Source organism: Chlamydomonas reinhardtii, chromosome 3 (genome assembly GCF_000002595.2).
Source record: "Chlamydomonas reinhardtii strain CC-503 cw92 mt+ chromosome 3, whole genome shotgun sequence".
Taxonomy (NCBI): Eukaryota; Viridiplantae; Chlorophyta; class Chlorophyceae; order Chlamydomonadales; family Chlamydomonadaceae; genus Chlamydomonas; species Chlamydomonas reinhardtii.
This window is the reverse complement of record NC_057006.1, coordinates 7,373,519-7,393,113: the sequence shown is the minus strand read 5'-3', so window position 1 is coordinate 7,393,113 and position 19,595 is coordinate 7,373,519. Positions and strand designations below refer to the sequence as shown.

At 65.1% G+C, this 19,595-nt stretch overlaps 2 protein-coding genes across 3 annotated transcripts; both read right to left on the bottom strand.

Moving 5' to 3' along the window:
• Positions 1-77: 77 nt before the first annotated feature.
• On the bottom strand, positions 78-13,844 carry CHLRE_03g206200v5 (uncharacterized protein). 2 transcript variants are annotated; one of them, XM_043061500.1, is made up of 10 exons: positions 13,088-13,844; positions 12,326-12,953; positions 9,947-12,153; positions 8,441-9,716; positions 3,778-8,271; positions 2,967-3,556; positions 2,511-2,696; positions 2,221-2,346; positions 1,692-2,060; positions 78-1,490 (listed from the first exon to the last, which is right to left on the bottom strand). In XM_043061500.1, exons 1-10 carry the CDS (start codon positions 13,118-13,120, stop codon positions 1,398-1,400), a joined length of 10,002 nt encoding a protein of 3,333 aa, XP_042926465.1. In that variant the 5' UTR covers positions 13,121-13,844; the 3' UTR covers positions 78-1,397. The 2 variants fall into 2 exon arrangements, with proteins under 2 accessions (XP_042926465.1, XP_042926466.1); XM_043061501.1 differs by having other exon boundaries at positions 2,221-2,343.
• Positions 13,845-14,210: 366 nt separating this feature from the next.
• On the bottom strand, positions 14,211-19,494 carry CHLRE_03g206250v5 (uncharacterized protein). The gene is made up of 10 exons (XM_043061506.1): positions 19,178-19,494; positions 18,863-18,889; positions 18,503-18,511; positions 18,140-18,348; positions 17,763-17,867; positions 17,274-17,348; positions 16,931-17,158; positions 15,604-15,679; positions 15,277-15,443; positions 14,211-15,166 (listed from the first exon to the last, which is right to left on the bottom strand). The coding sequence occupies exons 1-8, from the start codon at positions 19,266-19,268 to the stop codon at positions 15,632-15,634; spliced, it is 792 nt and encodes a 263-aa protein (XP_042926464.1). The 5' UTR covers positions 19,269-19,494; the 3' UTR covers positions 14,211-15,166; positions 15,277-15,443; positions 15,604-15,631.
• Positions 19,495-19,595: the final 101 nt, after the last annotated feature.

The window sequence follows — 19,595 nt, the reverse complement described above, 5'->3', positions numbered from 1 at the left end:
GGCGAGTCGCGTTTGGCCGGATCCAAGTTCCCGCCCATTCCCTCCTCTTTGGTTCCACCATCCGAGACAACGTGCAAATGGTGACGGCTTTACAGTGATCGTATTGAATCGTACGTAGCCCACACCAAAACGCTTCCCTCGCTCGCCGACAGCTCCTGCTGATGACACGCCCAGCCTAGCGTCTGCCACCTAAAGCCCTCGGGCCCACCGCGCTCTCTGCAGTGCGTCTCAACCCCCCGACCCATTTTATCATGCAACGTAAAAGTGGAACACATCCAAGCTCTGTGCCGCGGCGCAAAACAATACAACCGTGCAGTTCAAGTGCCGTCCGCTCGCAGTAACCCACAACCTTGCCAGCAACTGCATGCACCAGGGGAGCACCTCCCCTGAAATGCATTGATTCTCACGGCCGCGGTAATGAAGGCAGGCCGAATCTCCTCTCAGCGAAGCTTGCCAATTCAAACGACATCATGGTGATCACAATCAGTCATGGGAGTATGCTTGGATACAGCCAACAGCGCAGTACGACGGGACATTGAACTCCTTACCGGTTGGCACATGTAGTGGGGTTAAATGGCTTGGCCGCCTCGCGGGGATGCAAGCCATTTTGCACCAACCATCATGAAAAGATAAATTGTACTTTAGGAGGCCATACGGCTCGGGCTCACAGCAAGGTCTTGCATCCATCGCTTGCTACGCATTGCGTGCCGTGGACAGCAGTCCGGGGCGCCTCATTCACTTGCGCATATCAGGAAATCCGCGTGCGCGCACAACCGTATTGTACTCTCATTGCCGGAGTAATGTATTGAACCTGGCAAGCTAGGGTTCCACTCTGCAACGAACCATTCATGCACGAAGCCCGCGTACCCCTCCACTGTTTTGTTGAAAAGTCCATGACGGCCAGTGCATGCTTCTTGCGAAGTCAATTGTAGCTTTTACGTAGCACGCTAACGTTTAGGAGCAGTTGGAGCGCCCGGCCATGCGCCGCATACGGCAGCGCACTGTGCCGTCAAAGAGTGCTCTTTTTTGCACAATTGGCCTGGCCTAGAGCTTGTGCAGGACAAGGATATATCAAAGAATGCGGCGAGGTTGCTAGATACGAGCCATCCAGCCCGTCGAGGCGTTCTGCTGATATACCCATGCATGCCGCCCGCCCCTCCCGTCTGAACGGCGCAAAACCCGCCCATTGGCACCTGGGTGCACCAACCGCACAAACCGCACCAACCGCACCAACCTCTTGCAAATCTAGGCGCACCGAGTGTTTGTGCCAGCTCAAGCATGCCGCGGACGCGGCTGACACTCACGTGCTTTCCAGTGCACTGCACGACCGTCTCTCAGAAGCAGTTGGAGGTGCAGGAGAATCCGGGTGCGTGCGTGAAAAAAAGCCGGGAGCAAGCTCAGAAGAAGTGGCTGTAGTTCGCGTCTCCAGCCACGTCCGCAAAGCTCTGCAGCGAGGCTGTGCTGGCGAAGGTGTTGGTGACCGAGCCCTCCTGCGTGGCGGGTGCAGAAGGCAGGCAGGCAGGCAAGCAGGGCTTATGATCGGGGCAAGAGACGCGGGTGATGAGATGCAGCCGCGGCGGCAGCAGCACGCCCAAACGGATCTGCAGGTATGCACGGCGGGTACCATTGGAATGAACCATGGGCCGAAAAGAGTCATGCGCCGTCACGACCACGACCAGCAACTTCCTCACCGCAGAGATCCGGTAGTTGCCGCCTGTTGCGCTCGTGCGCATGCCTTGAGCCTGCACCGCCGGCGCCCCAGGTGTAGACGCGCCGCGCCTGCTGCCGCTGCAGCCTCCGCCGGGCCCAACGGCGGCGCCTGTGTCGCTAGCCCTGTCGGCGTGCGCAGGACCCATGGCCTGCCTCGCTCCGGGGTCACGAGTGGAGCCTGGCACGCTGCTGTTGCGGCGGCGTGAGCTGCTGCCCGCGGAGCCCACAGTCATCACTGCGCCCGCTGCCGTCATGGCGGAAAGCTCCAGATGTACGCTGGCGGATGGATCCCGCTCGGTCGGGCTCCGAGCGTCCTGCGCTCCCGAGGCTGCGCCGCTGCCACGCGATATCTGTGGGGAATGCGCACAGCGAGCAGCAGGCGCATTTGCCATGCCGTGAGCGTCATGCAGCAGACTCGTGAACAAACAAGCTTTATTTGGAAGAGGGCGAGCAGTCTGCAGGTGCATGCCTCACAGTGCGGCTACCGCGCAAAGTAAGAGGGCCGCTCACCTTCCCATCCTGGCTGAAGCGGCTTGGGACGTACTCTGCCGATTGCCCAAAGCTACGGCGGCGGTTGAGCTTGCGGTGGGCGTTGGAGGAGGGCGATGGCTGTAGCCGGCGCACCGCCACCAGCTGCTGCAGCATCAAGTGACACGCACAGCGGCGGGAGGCGGGAGGCCATCGGTGCACCGCATGCATACACCAGCAGCCCTTTTAGCCTTCTAACAGCAATCAACTGCCATGGCATTGATCGCCCCTCAGGTCATGCAAGGCAACACAGGGCATGCATCTGCCCGCACCTGCTGCTGTTGCCGCAGGATCAGCTGGTCCATTGAGGCGTGGCGCGCGGGCGGCGGGCGCCGCCCGGCTTCAGCAGGTGCCGCGGCAGCTGCCGCCGCCGCAGGCGGCGTGGGCTCGTCGGCTGCTGGTGGCGGGCCGGCGTTGCTACCCAGGACGCTGATTGGCAGCAGCTCCGCAAGCCGGACCTGCAGCGCACAATCAAGCAATGCGGCGTGTCTCACACGTACGCTGATTCATGCATGATAATGAAGTCCGAGAGAGAACATGTGATGATGGATGCAGTTATGAGACATTGTGAAGGATACGCAGGAAACGCTAGCTGCGCATGTTGTGTACGACAGCAGGGAGGTGGCTGGGTTGGGTTCAGCGGCGCGTGTAAAATGTCGGGTGTCAGCAGGCGGTACCAAGGCACCGACGCGGCGTGAGCGGCGTGCGTGGCCAGAGTCGCAACCCACCTGGCTGTCGCGCATGGGCAGCAGGTGGCTGTAGCTCTCCAGCTCAGCGCCTGCGCCCCCGGCTGTAGCAACCCCATCCAGCGGTAGCGGGCTGGGAGCCATCGAATACGCGGCAGTAGCAGCGCCCGCGCCTGTGGCGGCAGTAGCTGCGCCCGATGAGGGCGCGGCGGAAATGACAGCAGCAGCAGCCGCGGGGGCAGCCTGGTATGTGGCCGGGGCTACCCAAGATTGCAGCCGCCCCTCTGTGCTGCCAATGCTGGCTGTGCTGATATTGGCCACATGCATCAGTTGCTGTTGCTGCAGCGCCCCATCGAAACTGGATGCATTTGTCAGCAGAAGCGCCGCCATGTCAGGCTGCTGCTGGTGTTGCTGTTGCTTCTGCGCGCTGCTGCCAGTCATGGTGGCGGCTGTCAGACCGGAGCCTGCCTTGTTGCCTGCGGCGGTGCCGACGGTGGAGCGCGCGGCCGCGATGGCCGGGGCAAACGCACCATCACCTTGCAGGGCGGCTGCGGCGACGGCGGCGGCGTTTGCGGAGCGGGTGCCGCTGCTGGCGCTGCCAGGCAATGAGGCAGCTGAGAGCCGGCTTCGGCCTGCAGGTCGACATGTTCACAGGTCACGGTAGTTGCGCACACAGTGGTGGCTGGTGATGACGAAAGAGTGAGCATGCAGCAAAAGTGCTGCGGTGCGACAGGCAAGGTGTAAACTGCATCCCTCGTGGGCAGTTGGACACGTCTTTCAGCTAGGGCCATAGACCTGAACTGCCGGCCCATCCACCGGCATCAAGACCCTGCAATCCTGCGCATGTGCTTACCCATCGAGCTCGTGCGACGCACATCGTGCCGCTGGGGCTGCCCCACAGCGGCGGGGAGTCCGCCGGGTGAACCAGCGCCTCCGAGCCTGCCGCCGGCGGGCCCGCCATGCATTGCCACGGCGTGAACGCCGCTGCTGCTTCCGCCGCCACCGCTGTTGCCTCTGCCGGCACCTGGCGCCGGCAAAGGCACGTGCGGAATGCCGCTCGAGCCAATCATCAACCGGCTTGGGCCCAAACCGCCGCTCGGTACCGCCGCACCGCCGCCCACGCCCCCGGCCCCCGGCAGCAGCAGCGACTGCTGAGCGGCCGGGACACCAATGTAACTGGGCACCGAGGGTGAGCGGGAGGGCACACGGTGGCCCGGGTAGCGGGGACCGCTGCCGGAATGCACTAGGTACAGCGGCGGCTGGGGCTGCTGCTGTAGCTGCAGCGCCGATTGTCCTGCCTGGTGGTGGTGGGGCGCCTGCGGCAACAGCAGGAGGCCCGGCGGCACGCCCTGCTGCATGCCGGGGAACGGCTGTCCCCCCATGGGCTGCATGGGCTGTAGGTAGGCAGCCATGCGGCCATCCACCTGCTGCATCGCCATGTGCGGCATCGGGTACAGCGGCTGCTGCTGTAGCTGCTGCTGCTGGTGCAGCTGCTGTTGATGCGCCGGCCCGATGTAGCTGTGCACCGGGAGGTGCGGCACGGACCGCTGCCGCAGCACCGGGTGGCGGGACCGCGCCTGCTGCTGACCCGGGGGCCTCAGGACCGTGTGCTCCGGCGGCGACGACGGCACGCCGGCGGCCGTGGCCTCCGCCGCAGCCGTGGCGGCGGTGAGCCATGAGGGCGCTACTGCCACGTCATCCTGGTGAGACGCCGGAGCCACGCCAGGTGCCTGCTGCATCGCGCCCATGTAAGGCTGCGGAGCCGAGCAGGAGCCACTGCTGGCGGCCGCGAGCTGCTGCAACAGGCCCTTATCGCTGACCGAACGGGCGGCGGCGGTGGCGACGCCGTGTGGGGTTCCTACGGTGAAGGCGCCGCCGCCGAGGGCGGTGGCGGCGGCGGGCGCCGCCACGCCAGCTGATGCCAAGCCACGCGGACTTCGGCTGAAGCTGCCGGCGCTCACCACACTGACGCCGCTACTAAGCGGCATGCTGTCAATGGTGCGGCTCTGGTCCCGCAGCGGCGACGGTGACGAGAGGGGCGCCGCCGGTGCCGCCGCTTCGGCGCCTTCCGCCGCCGCCGGCAGGCCTACGGCTGCGCCTAGGCGGGAGTAAGGCAGCCTCGGCTCCTGCTGGCCGGTCCGTGTAACGGCCGCGCTGCCGCTGCGGCTCGTACTTGAAGCGAACCGGCTTATCCCCTCGCCAGGGGCTGCCGCGGCGGCGCCGCGGCCATTGAGGCCGGAGGAGGCGGAGGCCGTTGGCAGGACCTGCGGCGTGGGCCCAGCCCTGGCCGTGATCGCAGTCGTCGCTGTCGGCGCCGGCGCTGACGCCCACGCGGCGAACGGCTGCGTGCGCGAGCCGGGGCCGCGGATGCTGCGTGCCTCGATCGAAAGGTCGCTCGCGGCGGCGCTGCCGCCGAGCAGCATCATTACCAGCCCGTCGTCGGCCGCGGCCCAGTTGTCGAAGGACATGGCTGTGGAGCCGTTGCCGGCGTTGCTGCTGCCGCGCGCCGCCGCCGCCGCCGCCATCAGCCGATTGCCTGCCGACGAGCCGCCGTAGGCGTTGCCCAGCATGCTTAGGCCGGCGACAGCGCCGGCGCTGCCGAACCGCGGTGAGCCAGCCACCAATGACTCCCTGGAGGCCGCAGAACGCGTGGGCGATGCGCCAGCAGGCTGCGGCTCGTCCTGGGGCTGCTGCTCCGGCGACGGAGGCGGCGCGCACTGCTTCTCCGCATCCTCCTCCTCCTCTTCCTCCTCCTCATGCTGCTGCGACTCCGCGGTCCTGCCCCCTTCGGCACCGGCGTCCGCAGACGGCCGGCCCACCCGCACTCCCTCAGGCACGGACTGGAAGCTTCCGCGCCAGCGGGCGGGGTCCCCCGCCGGGAGCCTGAAGGTGCTGTCGCTGTTCAGCGCCGCCGCTGAGCCCACCCCGTCACTCTCCGGCACCTCCTGCACCGCGGACAGCACCTGCCCTGCAGCCTCGCGGCCACCCGGCAGAATCCGCGCCGTCGACGCCGAGGGCGGCCCGCTGCCGCCGCCACCGCCGCCGCCACCAACACCACCAACACCACCAACACCACCGCCGCCGCCGCCGCCGCCATCAACACCACCAAGACCACCAGCACCGCCACCGCCGCCGCCACCACCATCGCCGTCATCGAGGCTTGGAGCGCCCAGCGCCAGGCCTACCGCTAGCGAGGAAGACAGGAGGCTGCCGGGGCCCTGGTGTGACATGGAGGTGGCGTGCTCAGTGGCGCCGCTGATGGAGGTGGTGGTCCATATGGCCGCCAGCTCGCGGGCGAGGCGTGCGTCCGCCTCCGCCGCTGCCGCCGCCAACGCGGAGGCTGTGGCGGCGGAGGCGGCGGCAGCGTTGCTGACGCCGCTGGTGACGCGGATCGCAGGCAGGCCGGAGGCGCTGCGGCTGCGGCCGTTGCCGCCTGCTGTGCCGGCGGCGGCGGCGGCGGCGGCTGGGGTGCCGGTGTTCCAGATGTCGCTGGCGGTGTGCGGGTAGGCGGAGGACGCGTCAGTGGAGGCGGGCAGGGAGCTGAGGAGGATGTGGTGGTGGGCGGCGGCTGAGCCGACCAAGTGCGGATGCGGGTGGTGCGGGCCGAGGGCGTGGGCCTGTTGCTGCGCGAGCAGCAGGCGGTAGTGCGCGAGCTGGGTGTCGCCCGGAAGCAGGTGCGAGGGAATGAGGGCCTGCGGCGGCGGTGGCGAGCCCGTGACCATGTTCCGTGCAACCCAGGCGCCGGCCGCGCCGCCTACGCCGCCCGCGCCGCCACCGTTCAGTACAGCCGCTGCAGGGCTGTGGATGGCGCCGCTGCCGCCACTCAACGCCGCCGCGTAGTTGCCGGTGGGCGGACCGACGTCACGCGAGGAGCCGCCCGGAGACAGGTGCAACGCCACAGTGGTGGCAGTCACGGCGGTGGTGGCGGGGCTGACGGCCAGCCTGTCCAGGCTAGGCGACACGCCCCCTACCGCCGCCGCCGCCGCTGTGCCGTGCGGCGCGCCACCGGAGGCCGCCACCCGGCTCCCAACCGTGTCGCCGCTGCTCCACAGCAGGTGCACGCGGCCGCGGCTGATCCGCTGCTCGCCCTGCAGCGCCTGCACCTGCGCCAGCGCCTGCGGTTCTCCACGCTCGCCTAACTCAAGCGGCGGCGATGCCAGCGCATCGGCGGCGATGGCGGCCAAGCCGCGCTGCAAGCAGTCAGGGCTGGGGAGCCCGTCGCGGCCGGCGGCAGCGTCGGTGAAGTCGGTCTGCATGTAGCGCAGCGAGGGGCCGGGCGCGAAGGCAGTGGGCGCGCCGCCCTGGGCCGACAGCGTCGGGTCCGTGCCGGAGCGACGGATGGCGGCGGTGCCGTCGAGGCCGTCTTGGTTGCGGTGGTGGCTCCGGCTGAACGCCTGCAGGCCCTTTGAGAAGGCGGCAGCGGCGGACAGGAGGAAGGGAGGCATGCCCGACCGGCGGCTCGGCGAGTAGATTGAGCCGCCGCCGCCGCCGTCCGGTTGCCATGGCGAGAATGGCCCCGGACCGACCTTGACTCCGTCTTGGAGGCCGCCGCCGCCAGCGCTACCCTTGTTGCTCAGCAGCCGCGGCTGCTGTGCCGCCTGGCCTCGCTCCATAGTCGGCGGTGAGCTGACCGCAGACGAGGGGGCTCCCTCCGGCGACGCCAACATCAACACTGACGCCCCAGCCGCCGACACAGCTGACGCCAACGGCGGCTGCTGCCAGTCGCGGCTGCTGGACATAGGCCCTGGCCCCGGCCCTGGCGGCGCTGCCGGCACCGTTCGCCGCGCAGTTGCCGACGACTTCCGCAGCGCCGCCACTAGCCTCGACTCGCCGCCGTCGCCACTGCCTAGACTGGTCGGCGGAGACACGCGGCCGAACAACGGCACGTCCAGTGTCGACACGCCTATTGGCTCCTCCTCCTCCAGCGCCGCCAGCGCGCCGCCGACGCTGGGGCTGAAGCCGGCGCCAACGTTGCCGGCACCGCCGCCAGCCCGGTCCGATGCGTGCCACTCCACCGCGCTGCGCGTCAGGCTGTACAGCTTGCTTTCAAAGGCAAGCGCCACGTTCGCGTCGTCGGCGGCGCCGCCGGCGCCGCCACCAGGCGCCGCGGGTGCGGCGGCGCCGCTGCTGCCAGCGGCGGCGGCCGCGGCTGCCGCTGCCGCGAGCCCTGGCATTCCTCCGTAGGACTGGGACTTGGATTGGGAATACTTTGACGGCTCCTCGCTCACGTGGGAGGAGTGTTCCGGGATGGTGATATTGACGCCGCTCACGTTGGCGCTGGGCGAGGAGGTGTGGTGGAGGGCGTTGCGGCCGCCGCTGCTGCCGCCAAGCATTATCAGGTTCTGGCCTGTGGGCAGGAGGGACAGAGCGGTGCAGCACGTCAGGTGTCTGGGGAGATCCCACACGAAAACGCAAGGGGGGAAAGGCAGGTCTGCAGCAACGACAGGTCACGTCAGCGGCGCCTTTCCACCCCGTAACTGCACAGGAGACCAAACGGCCCACGCACGCGCACACACCTAGCAGTGCCAGCGCGGTGCTATCCATTGTAGAGGACTGTCGTGAGGCGCCCCGCGACGGCGGCCCTCGCCGCCTGCTGCCGCCGCCGCTGGGCGGCACCACCGGCGCGCGGCCGCCGGCCGCCACCAGCGCCGCCGCCGCCATGTGCTGCCGCTGCTGCTGCATCATCACCTCGTACTGCATGGCCGCGTACTGCTGTTGCTGCTGCTGTAGCGTGTACTGCTGCTGCAGGTTCAGATCGTTCGTACCGGCGCCGGGGAGCCAGCCGTACCGCCCGACGCCGGCGCCGGCAGTCGCGGCACGATGGAGGTACGACACATCGCTAGGGCTGCGGCGAGGCAGGCGGTGCGAACCCACCGGCATGCCAGGCGATCCCATCCGGTTCTGCTGATGACTCTGCTGTTGCTGTTGCTGTACGGCAGCAGCTGCAGCCATCGCCATCTGCTGTTGCTGCAGCGGCATCACGCGCTGCTGCTGCTGCCAGATGGCGGGCAGGTCGGATGTGGCGCGGGCGGGCGCGGTGCGGAGGCGGACGACGTGCTGCGGGCTGCTGGGGCCGGCCGGCGCCGGGGGGCCCTGTGCGCCATCCCGCGGCGGCGGCGATACAGCCGCCGCGCCGTCATCCTCGCTCTTACCCTGCTGCTGGTGTTGCTGCTGGCTTTGCTGCTGTTGTTGCTGATCATGCTCGCGGTGATCTTGCTCCTCAGTAAGCATGGACGCAGCAACGGAAGCAAGGAAGGATCTGCCGCCGCCGCCGCCGCCGCCTTCTCCACCACAACCGCCGCCGCCCTCTCCGACTGAGCCGGCCACACCGGCGCCATCAGCGGCAGCGCCACCTGCTGTGCCGGCCGTCGAGCCCGCCGCCCACTGCCCCGCCTCGCCGGACACCCCACCCGTCGCCGGCGCCGTCGCGCGCGTGTTGTACGACAGCTGGGTTGAGGCTGCCGGACTGCTGTGGCGGTACATGTTGCTGATGTCAGACGGGCTGCGTGACGGCGGTAGCCGTGGCACGGTAGTGCTGCCGCCGCCACCGCCGCCGCCACCGCCCCCTCCGGGCGTGCCGCCGGCTCCCGGCAGTGTGGCGGTGTTGGCGCCGCTGCTGGTGCCGTTGCTGCCGAGCACGGACATGAGGCGGTCCAACTCCCTTGCCAGGATAACGGCGCTGTTGGCTGCAGGGGCACCGGTGACACCGCCGCCGCCGGCCGCTGCTGTCGCCGTGGCGGCAGCAGCTGCCATCGCTTCGGCGCTGCCGACCTGCGCTGTGAACTGGTGCACCTGCATTGGCACGGAATTTGGCGGGGCGGCGCGGGGCGGGGCGGGGCAGGGCACACGGGTTGGTGGAGCTCTCGGAGCCAGAGCCGCAGCAGCATGAACTCAAAAATCAACCCGTTTCCGTTCCCAGTTAACTTGACAGACCGGTCGGAACTGCAATGCTCCCACATATTTAAGTGCGATTGAGGACACAACAGCAACACAGCAGCCACACGAGCATGCCTGCTTCTCACCCGCGCCATTTGGTTGACCATCTCGGTGAACGACACCTTGCCGCTGATGAAGTCCGCCTCATCCACGCCATCAAACGCGCCCGCGCCCGCCAGCAGCGGCGAGCCCGCCACCGCGCCGCCGCCCAGGCTCATACCGGCGCCGCCGCCCTGCGGCGATGCCGGGATCTCTGCTGCCGTCGCTTGCGGCTGCGCCACCGGCGCCGCTGGATCAGTCAAGCTGGAACCCCTTGGCACCGTGATCGGGCCCGTGCGCGCGTCATGCTGCGTCACGGATCCGCTTGAGCGCGTGTTCCGACCCGGGAGGAGCAGCGCGCCGGCGGCGACGGACGCGAAGGCGGCTGTGGTGGCGGCGGGCGCACCAGGCGTGCCGCCGACACTTGCGCGGTACTGTGGGGGCTGCGCGCGCGGCAGCTGCATGGAGCTACGCAATGGCGACATCAACTGCTGGTGGTGGTGCTGCTGCTCGCCGGCATGCAGGCTTGACAAGTCGGCCAACGAGGTAAAGGGGCTGGCAATGCCCGCCTCTGCACCCTGCCCGCCTGGCCCACCGTCGGCAGGCGGCATTGGTGAAGTCAGCAAAGCGGCCGCCAAGCATGCAGCGTCAAACGCCGCTCCTGATCCGTGCATAGACCTTTTTAAGCCCAAATTTGGCATTGACGCGGTCTCTGCTCCGCCTCCTCCAGCCACGGATGAATGGCCCTGGGCGCCTGTGCCTGTGGTTGCAGCAGGTCGTGCCGCCGCGGCGGCAGCAGCTGCCGCCGTAAGTGCCGCTGCCCAGGCGAGGTGACCGCTGCCGCTGGCGGGGCCGGTGCTGCCGCTGGCGGCCGGCAATGTGGACAGACGGCCGACAGTCAGCATGTTGCTGAGGCTGACGCTGCGGCGGTGGCTGCTCCCAAACATGGTGCCTTCCAAATAGCCTCGCGTGCTGCCGCTGTCCGCCGCGTTGGCATTCCCCGCGCTGCTCCCAGCCGGTGCCGTTGCCGCGGGTGCAGCGACAGCAACTGATGCCACAGAACCAGAAAAGTCGGCGCCCAGGATGGCTGCAGCGGGCGCCGACTGACAAACAAGCCGCAGTAGCGCCGCCTCCGCTGGCGGCACCGGCAGCGTGATGTGGGCTGCGTACGGCGCCGGCAGGTACAGCCGCCGGTACAGGCGGTACATGGTGACGTACTTGCCCGTACGAAGGGCGCCGTACAGCACGAGTACGGCAGCGCCCACCGCCAGGTAGCACATAAAGGGCATAAAGCTGGCACCTGCTGAACCGGCGGCGCTGCCAGCAGCAGTCGCCGTCGAGGCGGCTGTTGCGGCGGCGCCGCCGGCAGCCAAGCCGGCGGCGGTGACGCCAACCAGGGCGCCGCCGACGGACAGCGCCGCCGCGGTACCGCTGCCGTTCAGGGTGCCACTGGCCACCGCCGCCACAGCTCCCGGCTGCAGCCAGTGCGGCAGAGCAGCCGTGGCGCCGACTAGGGTGCTTGGCACAACCACTGCCGCCGCTCTACCCGCCAATGCTGCTGCTGCCAGGGCTGCTTCCGTCGCCGGCCCTGCTCTAACGATGCCTCCGCGGCCAATGGCGGCCGCTCCCACTCCGTGCCCTGCATTCGCTCCGTTGCCCCACTGAAGCGCCGAGTCCAGCACCGCTGCCGCGCCCAGGAGCGCCGCCAGCTCCACACAGAATGGAACCCAGGGTTCTTCATTTCCCAACAGATTTGCCCCCAGAAGCGTCATCATGCGGACTAGCATGGCGCGACTCCGCGACGCCGGCGGCGCCGCCAGCAGCTGCGCCAGCTGTGCGGCTGCGTGCAGCCCCGTGACTACGGCATTAATGGCAGTAGCATGGTCGTCGTACAGCCGCCCTGGCAATAGCGCCATCAGCCCATTGAGCAGTAGCAGGCTGGCGGCGGTCGCAGCCGCCAGCGTGCCGGCGGCCGCAGCCTGTGCGTGTAGCAGCGGAGTCGCCGCACCCTGCCCAAGGCTAGCGACCCTGGCTGGCCCCACCCCGCCAGTCGTTGCCGACACCGACGGTGACGTGGAATGGTGTTGGGTGTGCTGGTTGTGGCGGTGGCGCAGGTGCAGCGCGGCCATGCCGCCGGTGCCCGCAATGCCCCAGAGGGCGCCGTGTAGCAGGACCAGCGCTGAGGCGGTGCGCTCGATGAACACCTTTCGCCGGTACACGGGCAGCAGCGACCGCTCCGGGCACTGCACAATGCCTGTGTGCGAACACGCAGGCACAGCAAACATGCATAAGGCCGCGAGAAGGCGACTCCTCGACGCCTGACCCATATGGGCTCGAGACCCGCTCGACTTTTCGCTTAGTAGCCCCATCTACATCTCAGCCCAGATCCAAAAATAACGTCAAGATCCCTTCGTTACGGCGCTTACCAGGCGGCGGGCCTAGAAGCGGCCGGTCCAACACCGCTGGGTCATGCAGCCAAGACAGGGCGCTCGTCGGCGCCGTCGTCCCTGACGACGACCCGGAATTGGGGTCGCCCGCAACCCCGTTGTCGGTGTGGGCCCAGGCGGCAGGCGTGCCGGGCACACTTCCCCGGTGGTGCTGCTCCTGGTCCCCCTCCGTCCGCCCATCGTATGCCGCCGTTGGCTTCGCGCGACAGTCCGCCTCCGCCGCAAGGGCTGCGCCTGATTGCTGCTCGTCGCCGTCGCCGGCCGCCGCGCCGGCGGCATGCGGGTATGACGCCGCCGCGTGCAGCCCTGAAGTTGCTACTGTCACCGATTGGCCGGCGGACACCACCGCTGTGTCCGCGCCCCGTGCTGCTCCGCGTGCGCCTGCTCCAGCGGCTCCCGCGCCCGTGCCCGACGTCTGCAGCTGTAGCAGGCCGCTGAATAGCGGCTGCAGGCACAGGACTGCTACAGCCGCCACCACGCTGGAGAGCAGGTGCACCAGCACCTGCTGCGGGGCGCTGTAGCGGCCGGTGAGCCAGCAGGCCGCGAAGCCCAGGAAGTCGAGGCACAGCGCCAGGCCCAGCTGCGGCAGCGTCGCGAGGAACGACTCCTGCATGTGCGGGATGGGCAGCGGAGTGATGTGTTCTGTGTTGCGCACGCGGGGGCAGCTGGTCTGGGGTGGTTGCGCACAAGTAGTCGGCGGGCCGAGTATTTATGGTTGGCACCCGGTCTGCCGCTGCTTACCTGTTGCACTGCAACTGAAACGATGAGCAGCATCACGCACAGACGCCCATGCGGCAGTGCCTCGGTTGGGGCACCGCTGAGCGACTCGAAAACATGCCCACACAGCGCTAATGGCACCACCAACTTTCCCAAACAATGCATCCAAGTATCGCCTGTCGCTTGCATGACACCCCTAGCTGGTGCAGTTTTGCTCAGAGCAAGCAAGTGCGCTAGATGCGGGCCAATTGTCAAAAGTGAGCAAACGGCGAGCAACGCCAGAGTTTCGTTGGTAAGATGTGCACATCCTGCAGCGATAGCGGTCAGAAACGCAGCGGTATCAACCTCGGCAATACACCCACGCCTTGCCACGCCTCGCCAGGCCTCGCCGCTCACACTTGCTGACTGTAAAACATGTTTGACATTACCTGCAGCAGCCTCCAAGCGCAGCAAGCGCAGAGCGAGTGAGACCAAAAGCAGGGGGCGCTCGAGTCCAAGCTGCGTGCGCGCCATACGCCTTCCCCACATCTACATTCTAATACACATTTAGACGTCGCCAAACATAGGCAGCCTCGTTAAAACGTCCGGGCATGAAGCTTAATAAGTCGAGGCTCTCTTGTCTAACAAGTGATTTGATAGATTTTGTATGCCTTTGCCTCATATTATGTCACATGAACCTCGCGTCGTTTCATTGGACTGGGTTCCGGCATTGTTGGAGCGCGGTGACTGATTGTTACATATTTTACGCTAGTTGTCGTTTAGTTCCTCATTTGCGCTACCCAACGGACAACGTTGAAATCTCTCAAACCCTTTGAAGGGCTGTGTGCCTGCCACCTGACCGGCGGTAACTACGGGCCGACCAACGTGACACCCCATACCGCCAACCACTGCAGACTGCGGAGGTCGGGGCACGCCAACCACCCCGCCAGACCCCGCCAACCCCCACCTGCCACTGTGGGCGAGGTACGGCGCGTTCTTTCTGGTACACAGCGTAAGCAAAGACGTTGGGAGCTGCAGCGCGGAGCAAGGTCAAGTTCAGCGTGCAGAGCCGGGCAGCTGACAAAGCAGTCTTGCGCTAGCTCCGTACGGGGACGTTGGGCAGCTCGCGTTGTCTGGCGACGGTACCCCCCATGACTTATGCTCAAGAGTAGTATCACTGTTACAACTGAGTTACTGCGCATGCGCTGTGCTGTAACAGGTTGCTTTGCAGGGTCAATGTGCACAACGGCATATGACAGCCCATCCAGTCACTCTCTCTCCAACATCCATGCTGCATGTTTCGGCAAGTCCAATCCGTTTGCAAGGCACGCGTTCCCTTATTGGTGCTACTCAGCTACGATACGCACGGTACTCACCGCAACCAGGCTCTCATCTATGCCGAGTAATGGATTCCGCCGCCATCATCAATACCATGCATATCCTGCCATTTGCGTTCAAGTGAGCAATCCTCCGATTTGCCGTGTTTATGCTACTGCATTGTGGGGTTGTGTTCCATGCGGCTCAAAAGGGCCTCCGCCATCCTAGCAATGCATGTAGCCTGCGTGCTGTCAAACTAATCAATGCTTGCATGCTTATTGAGCTCCTGTGCTACCGGGTACGGCATGCCAACCGTACTTACCGCTGCTGTAAATGTCATGTGCTACGTGCACAACGCAATCCCGCGATGCACGGTGGCCCTTCCACGCGCGCCTACCGCCACAACCATGCCTAGTGTGAACAAGGCGCTCTGATACTTATCAACTTGCTTTGCAAGCCGAATGGCGGGATCAGCAATCCTCAAGAAACGTGTGGCGACGGCACCGCCAAGACAGCACACCTCCATCGCCGTCGCCGCCGGCCCCGCTGCCGCCGCTGCCGCCAGCAGCCTCGCCTCCGCTGCGGCGGCCACTGTCTCCACTGCTATTTCCGCCGGCATCACCAACACCATCCGGCGGCTGTAGGAAGAAGCAGGGCGCCGGCGGCGTCACGTCGTTCAACGACGCCGTGGCGCGCGGCGCCGGCAGCGAGGGCGCCCACTCGACAGCAGCTGTGGCACACGCGGGCGCCGCGCGCACATGCAGCGCCGCCGCAGCAGCCGTTGCCGCCACCACCTCTGCAAGCAGGCTGCCGGTAACAGCCGCCACCGATAGAGACTCGGGCTGCTGCGGCGCCATAGCTAGTAACGACGGGGACACACGCACACTGCGACCCTGCCCGCACGGCACACTGCGCACCTTCCACGCAGGCCGCTCCCCCATCGCCATGCACATCGATCTGGCTTCCGGCCACGCGTGCGCGCAGCAGAAGCAGCAGCGACAGCCCTACGCAGTCATCTCTGAAGCCGTCTGCTGGTGGTCATGGACCATCAAAGCAGCCGGTACGGATGACGTTGGCAATGGTACTGGGGGCGACAAAGCAAGGCAGTGCGGGGAGCAGCGCGGCGCTTATTAGGCAGTGGAGACAGTGTCATGTCGCAGTGGCATCATGATTGCTTGGTGGTTGGCCACGCCGCGCCCGCTAGCAGAGGTCGGCAGAAGGCTCGCATGAACCGTCCCCATTACCGTGGTTCGTCTGCAGACACGCTGTCTATTAGAACGGCAGGTCGGATGGCGGCGGGTCCGGGTCCATTGGCCCCTCCTGCAGGAAACAGAGTTGCCGCACAAGTCATAACTTAGCGGCTAGCGGCTGCTGTCGTATGACAGGTACCCCAGCCGTGCAAGCAAGTGGATACAGACCACGACTTGCCTGACCACGAGTAATGCGAACCCGAAGCCAGGTAGCATGCAGCGCCGAGTACAGCAAACATGCACATATACATAGCGGGGCGGGGCGGGGGAAGGTTTAATTCATTCCAGAAACTTAAAGCGGGGGCGGGGGGGGGGCGGTAATGAGAATGGTGTTGTTCAGATGCGTTGTGGGCGGAAACGGCAGCTGGCCAGGAGAGGTGAGCTACGATGCATCACCATATCTCCCACACGCGGCTCGGTAACGAAAGCGAGGGATAGGGCCTGGGCGGCGGTTATGTATGAGCGAGAGGCGGGGTGGGGCGAGCGGGCGTGTGTGGGCGGGAAGCAAAGGGGCACGGAGATGAGGGGCGTCAGTTGGGCGAGCAGGCAGGCGGGCCACTGAAGGGCTCCCTCATAACCCAGGGGCACAAAAGCAAAAGCGCGCGCCCCGGTCCAGCGAGTGGGTTAGTTCCGGTCATTGAGGGAGGGAAGGTGTGTGTGCAAGGATATATGGCAAAGTGGCAGCCGGGGGGGCAGGGAACTCTGCGTCAGCCTAAGCCGCTTTCGGGGTACCGGCTGGGCACCCCGTCACCCACATGAGGGATCGCATGACGGAGGGATAGGCGGCATGCAGGCGGCAAAGGCATGTCCGGAGGTTTGGGAAAAAGACTGCATGGAGCAGCAGCGGCAGCGAGTGGACGGGATAGTACCGAAACCCATCTGTGATGCCGGTGTGCAGGGGCACGCCGCCAACGTGTACCACGGCGTCATTGCCTCAGCGAACGTGGAAAAGTACGGGCTCGTCTTCGGAGACATAGCAAGTGGAAAAGGCGATTCGGGTGGTGGCGTCTTCTCGGCGACTATCGGGAAGCTCATGGGGTTCATGGTGGGCCGAAACCGGGACCTGCAGAAGTCCTGCATCATTCCAGCTGCTTCTCTGGTGACGGCAGCGGCGGCCCTGTCCAAGGTAAAAGCGCACGCACGCACGCACTGCACTGACTTTTCATGGCTAGCTTCTTGGCATCTGCATGCCCCAACAGTACGTGCACAGATGGGTTTCGGTACTATCCCGTCTACTCGCTGCCGCTGCTGTTGGGACATGCAGATGCCAAGAAGCTAGCCACGGGAAGTCAGTGCAGTGCGTGCGTGCGTGCGCTTTTACCTTGGACAGGGCCACCGCTATCGTCACCAGAGAAGCGGCTGGAATGATGCAGGACTTCTGCAGGCCCCGGTTTCGGCCCACCATGAGCCCCATGAGCTCCCCGGTAGTCGCCGAGAAGACGCCACCACCCGAATCGCCTTTTCCACTTGCTATGTCTCCGAAGACGAGCCCGTACTTTTCCACGTTCGCTGATGTAATGACGCCGCGGTACACGTTGGCGGCGTGCCCCTGCAAACCGGATACCAAGCAAGCACTCCGGCATCAGTGTACGTAGGGCACTATTTCATCGCAAGGTATGCCCCATGCTGAATCAGGATACAGCATCGCCATTCAGTGCGCTCACCGGGCTGGACATGCCGTGCCCGTAGAACTTCGTGCCCGCCTTGATGCCCGCGTCCATGTCAGGCGCTTGCAACTCCTGTACAGATAAGACTGCACATTTTAAGCACTCCTTTAGACGCACATGTAGGCCCCATATGAACTCAGTAGTAGGGGGGAGCAAAGGTGGTATATCCGATTGCATACAAGGGGGCTGACATGTAGAGCCGCAAGCACTGTTAGGTACCATCAGCGTATGTCCTGGCTTCAGAGCTCAAGAAGCCCCAGCAAACCACCGAGCAAGCCAGCAAGCCAGCAGCCCGGAGGCCGCGATGCATGGAAACCTAAACCCAATTACAAACACATCCGCGAGGGACTTCAGGCATGGAGCGCGGAGGTCAATCGAGTTAGAGGTTACATGGGTAGGGCAGGCACAGTGACAAGACAGGACAGGGAAAGGGAGTGGGGGTGACAGATCGGGCCCTCCCAGCTAGGCGTTCCTCATCATACACACCGTGTCGGCCTCCAGGATGATGAAGTCAGCGTTGGTGTTGATGATCGCCACCTTGGTCTTGACAGCGCGCATGCTGGTAGTGTCCGCGGCGGGGTGCAGCTTCACCTGCAAGGCATGTCCAACGTACGGCAGTGGTTAGGGGTGCAGGTGCGCAACACGCCGATACTATGTGTGATGCCGCTTGAAGGAGGGTGGCGCGTAATCAACGGAATCTGTCAGCTGCCACACATGTAGGGGAATCAAACGTGACTATGACCCTCTACCTCTAACTAAAGAACGAGCCCATGAACTTATTCCATGTGACAACGTCCCACGCATGTTCTTATAGCCCCCACGCCTAGGCATCGCCATCCCATCTGCCCCAGCCCATGACACACCTCAACTTCGTCGCCGCCTTTCCATTTGCGGTCGTGCGCGAACGTGGCGAGGCATTTGGGCGTGATGACCGTGGCGCAGGTGGGCACCAGCACTGCCTGGCCAGTCTTGGGGTCGATAGCGTCCATTTGGGTCACGGGATCCTTCACAGTGTGCAGCACGTGCCCGGTGAACCGTCGCGTCTCGGCCGCCAGCTTTGCGATGACGTCATCTGCACCACAGCGAAGATCCAGACCGCGCACAGTATGCTCGGCACATAAGTGATAAGGCTTTGCCCCCTCAGCAGTGCCGCCCAATTCCCCCCAACCGCGGCAATGAAGGACTATTCCAGGGTTTATCCTGCTCTTGCGTGCATGCGCCCTCACCTTCCTCAGCTACAGCATATGAAAGCACACATGTGCCGGCGGGGATATGGGGCAAGCAGGGAAAGGGTTTCGTGTCACCAACAGCGCGTCGGAGCATATGTCAGTTCGACAAACGTGCACACGCCCCCTCCCGCCCTCCAGCAGCTGCTGCTGTTGTTGTCTAAGCCCGGGAATCCCCAACCACCAGCCACCAAACCAGTATGCGATGCTGCCAATCCTTTCCCCAATCCTTTCCCCAACCAACCACGTGCCGCTCAAGTCTCACGACCAGCATTCGTGTTCGAGGAAGCAACCCCCGGCAGCTTCCAGCACTAAACCGCCGCGGGCCTCTAGACCCGGAGCCCAGTCCATCCAACTCACCTGCCGCTATCGCGCTCCCCGCTGTGGCTGCAACCGAGAGGAGAGGATACGAGTTCATCAACAAGACATGCACGCGTGTTACGTCAATCATCTGCCACATGAGGATGTCGGTGGCCACGTTAATCACACGAGGATGAGCCCGAAGCCCAAAGCTCAAAGGAGAAGGCACCTCTCGCGATTGCGACGTTCTCATTGCTATCAGTGGCTGCCTCCACCGCCCCTTACGCGCGCAAATCCCGCAAAGACAAAAACAGCGGAGTAGATAGCTAGGAACAGACCCCGAGTACCTAGACGAACAGCCGTAGAATCTCCTACCAAGCAACGCCTTGATGGACGCAGCAGCCACATTTGCATCTCCAGAGACATGCACCGAGGCCTGTTCCATAGACTTCGTCGCCAGAAGCATGCGTGCCGCGCCCTTTTGTGCTACCGTCAAGCCAGGAAGGCCATCAAGCTTCATAACCCAGTCGGCCATCGTCAAGAGTTCGCGAACTTTGCAAGAAGCTGATGTGTAACCGCTCGCGTCGTTTGGCTCAGAGATTCGAGCGAGAGCCAAAACCCTAGTGGACAATCGTGAAATATACAGCGCACTGCTGTTAGGACTTTTCAACTACGGACTTTGGCAGCAAACAACGATATAAACAGCTCTGCAGCCGGCGTGAATCCGATGTCTGCGCACAAGGGTCCATGACGCCCCATGTCTTCCGGCCCTATCGGCCCATGATCCATCTCC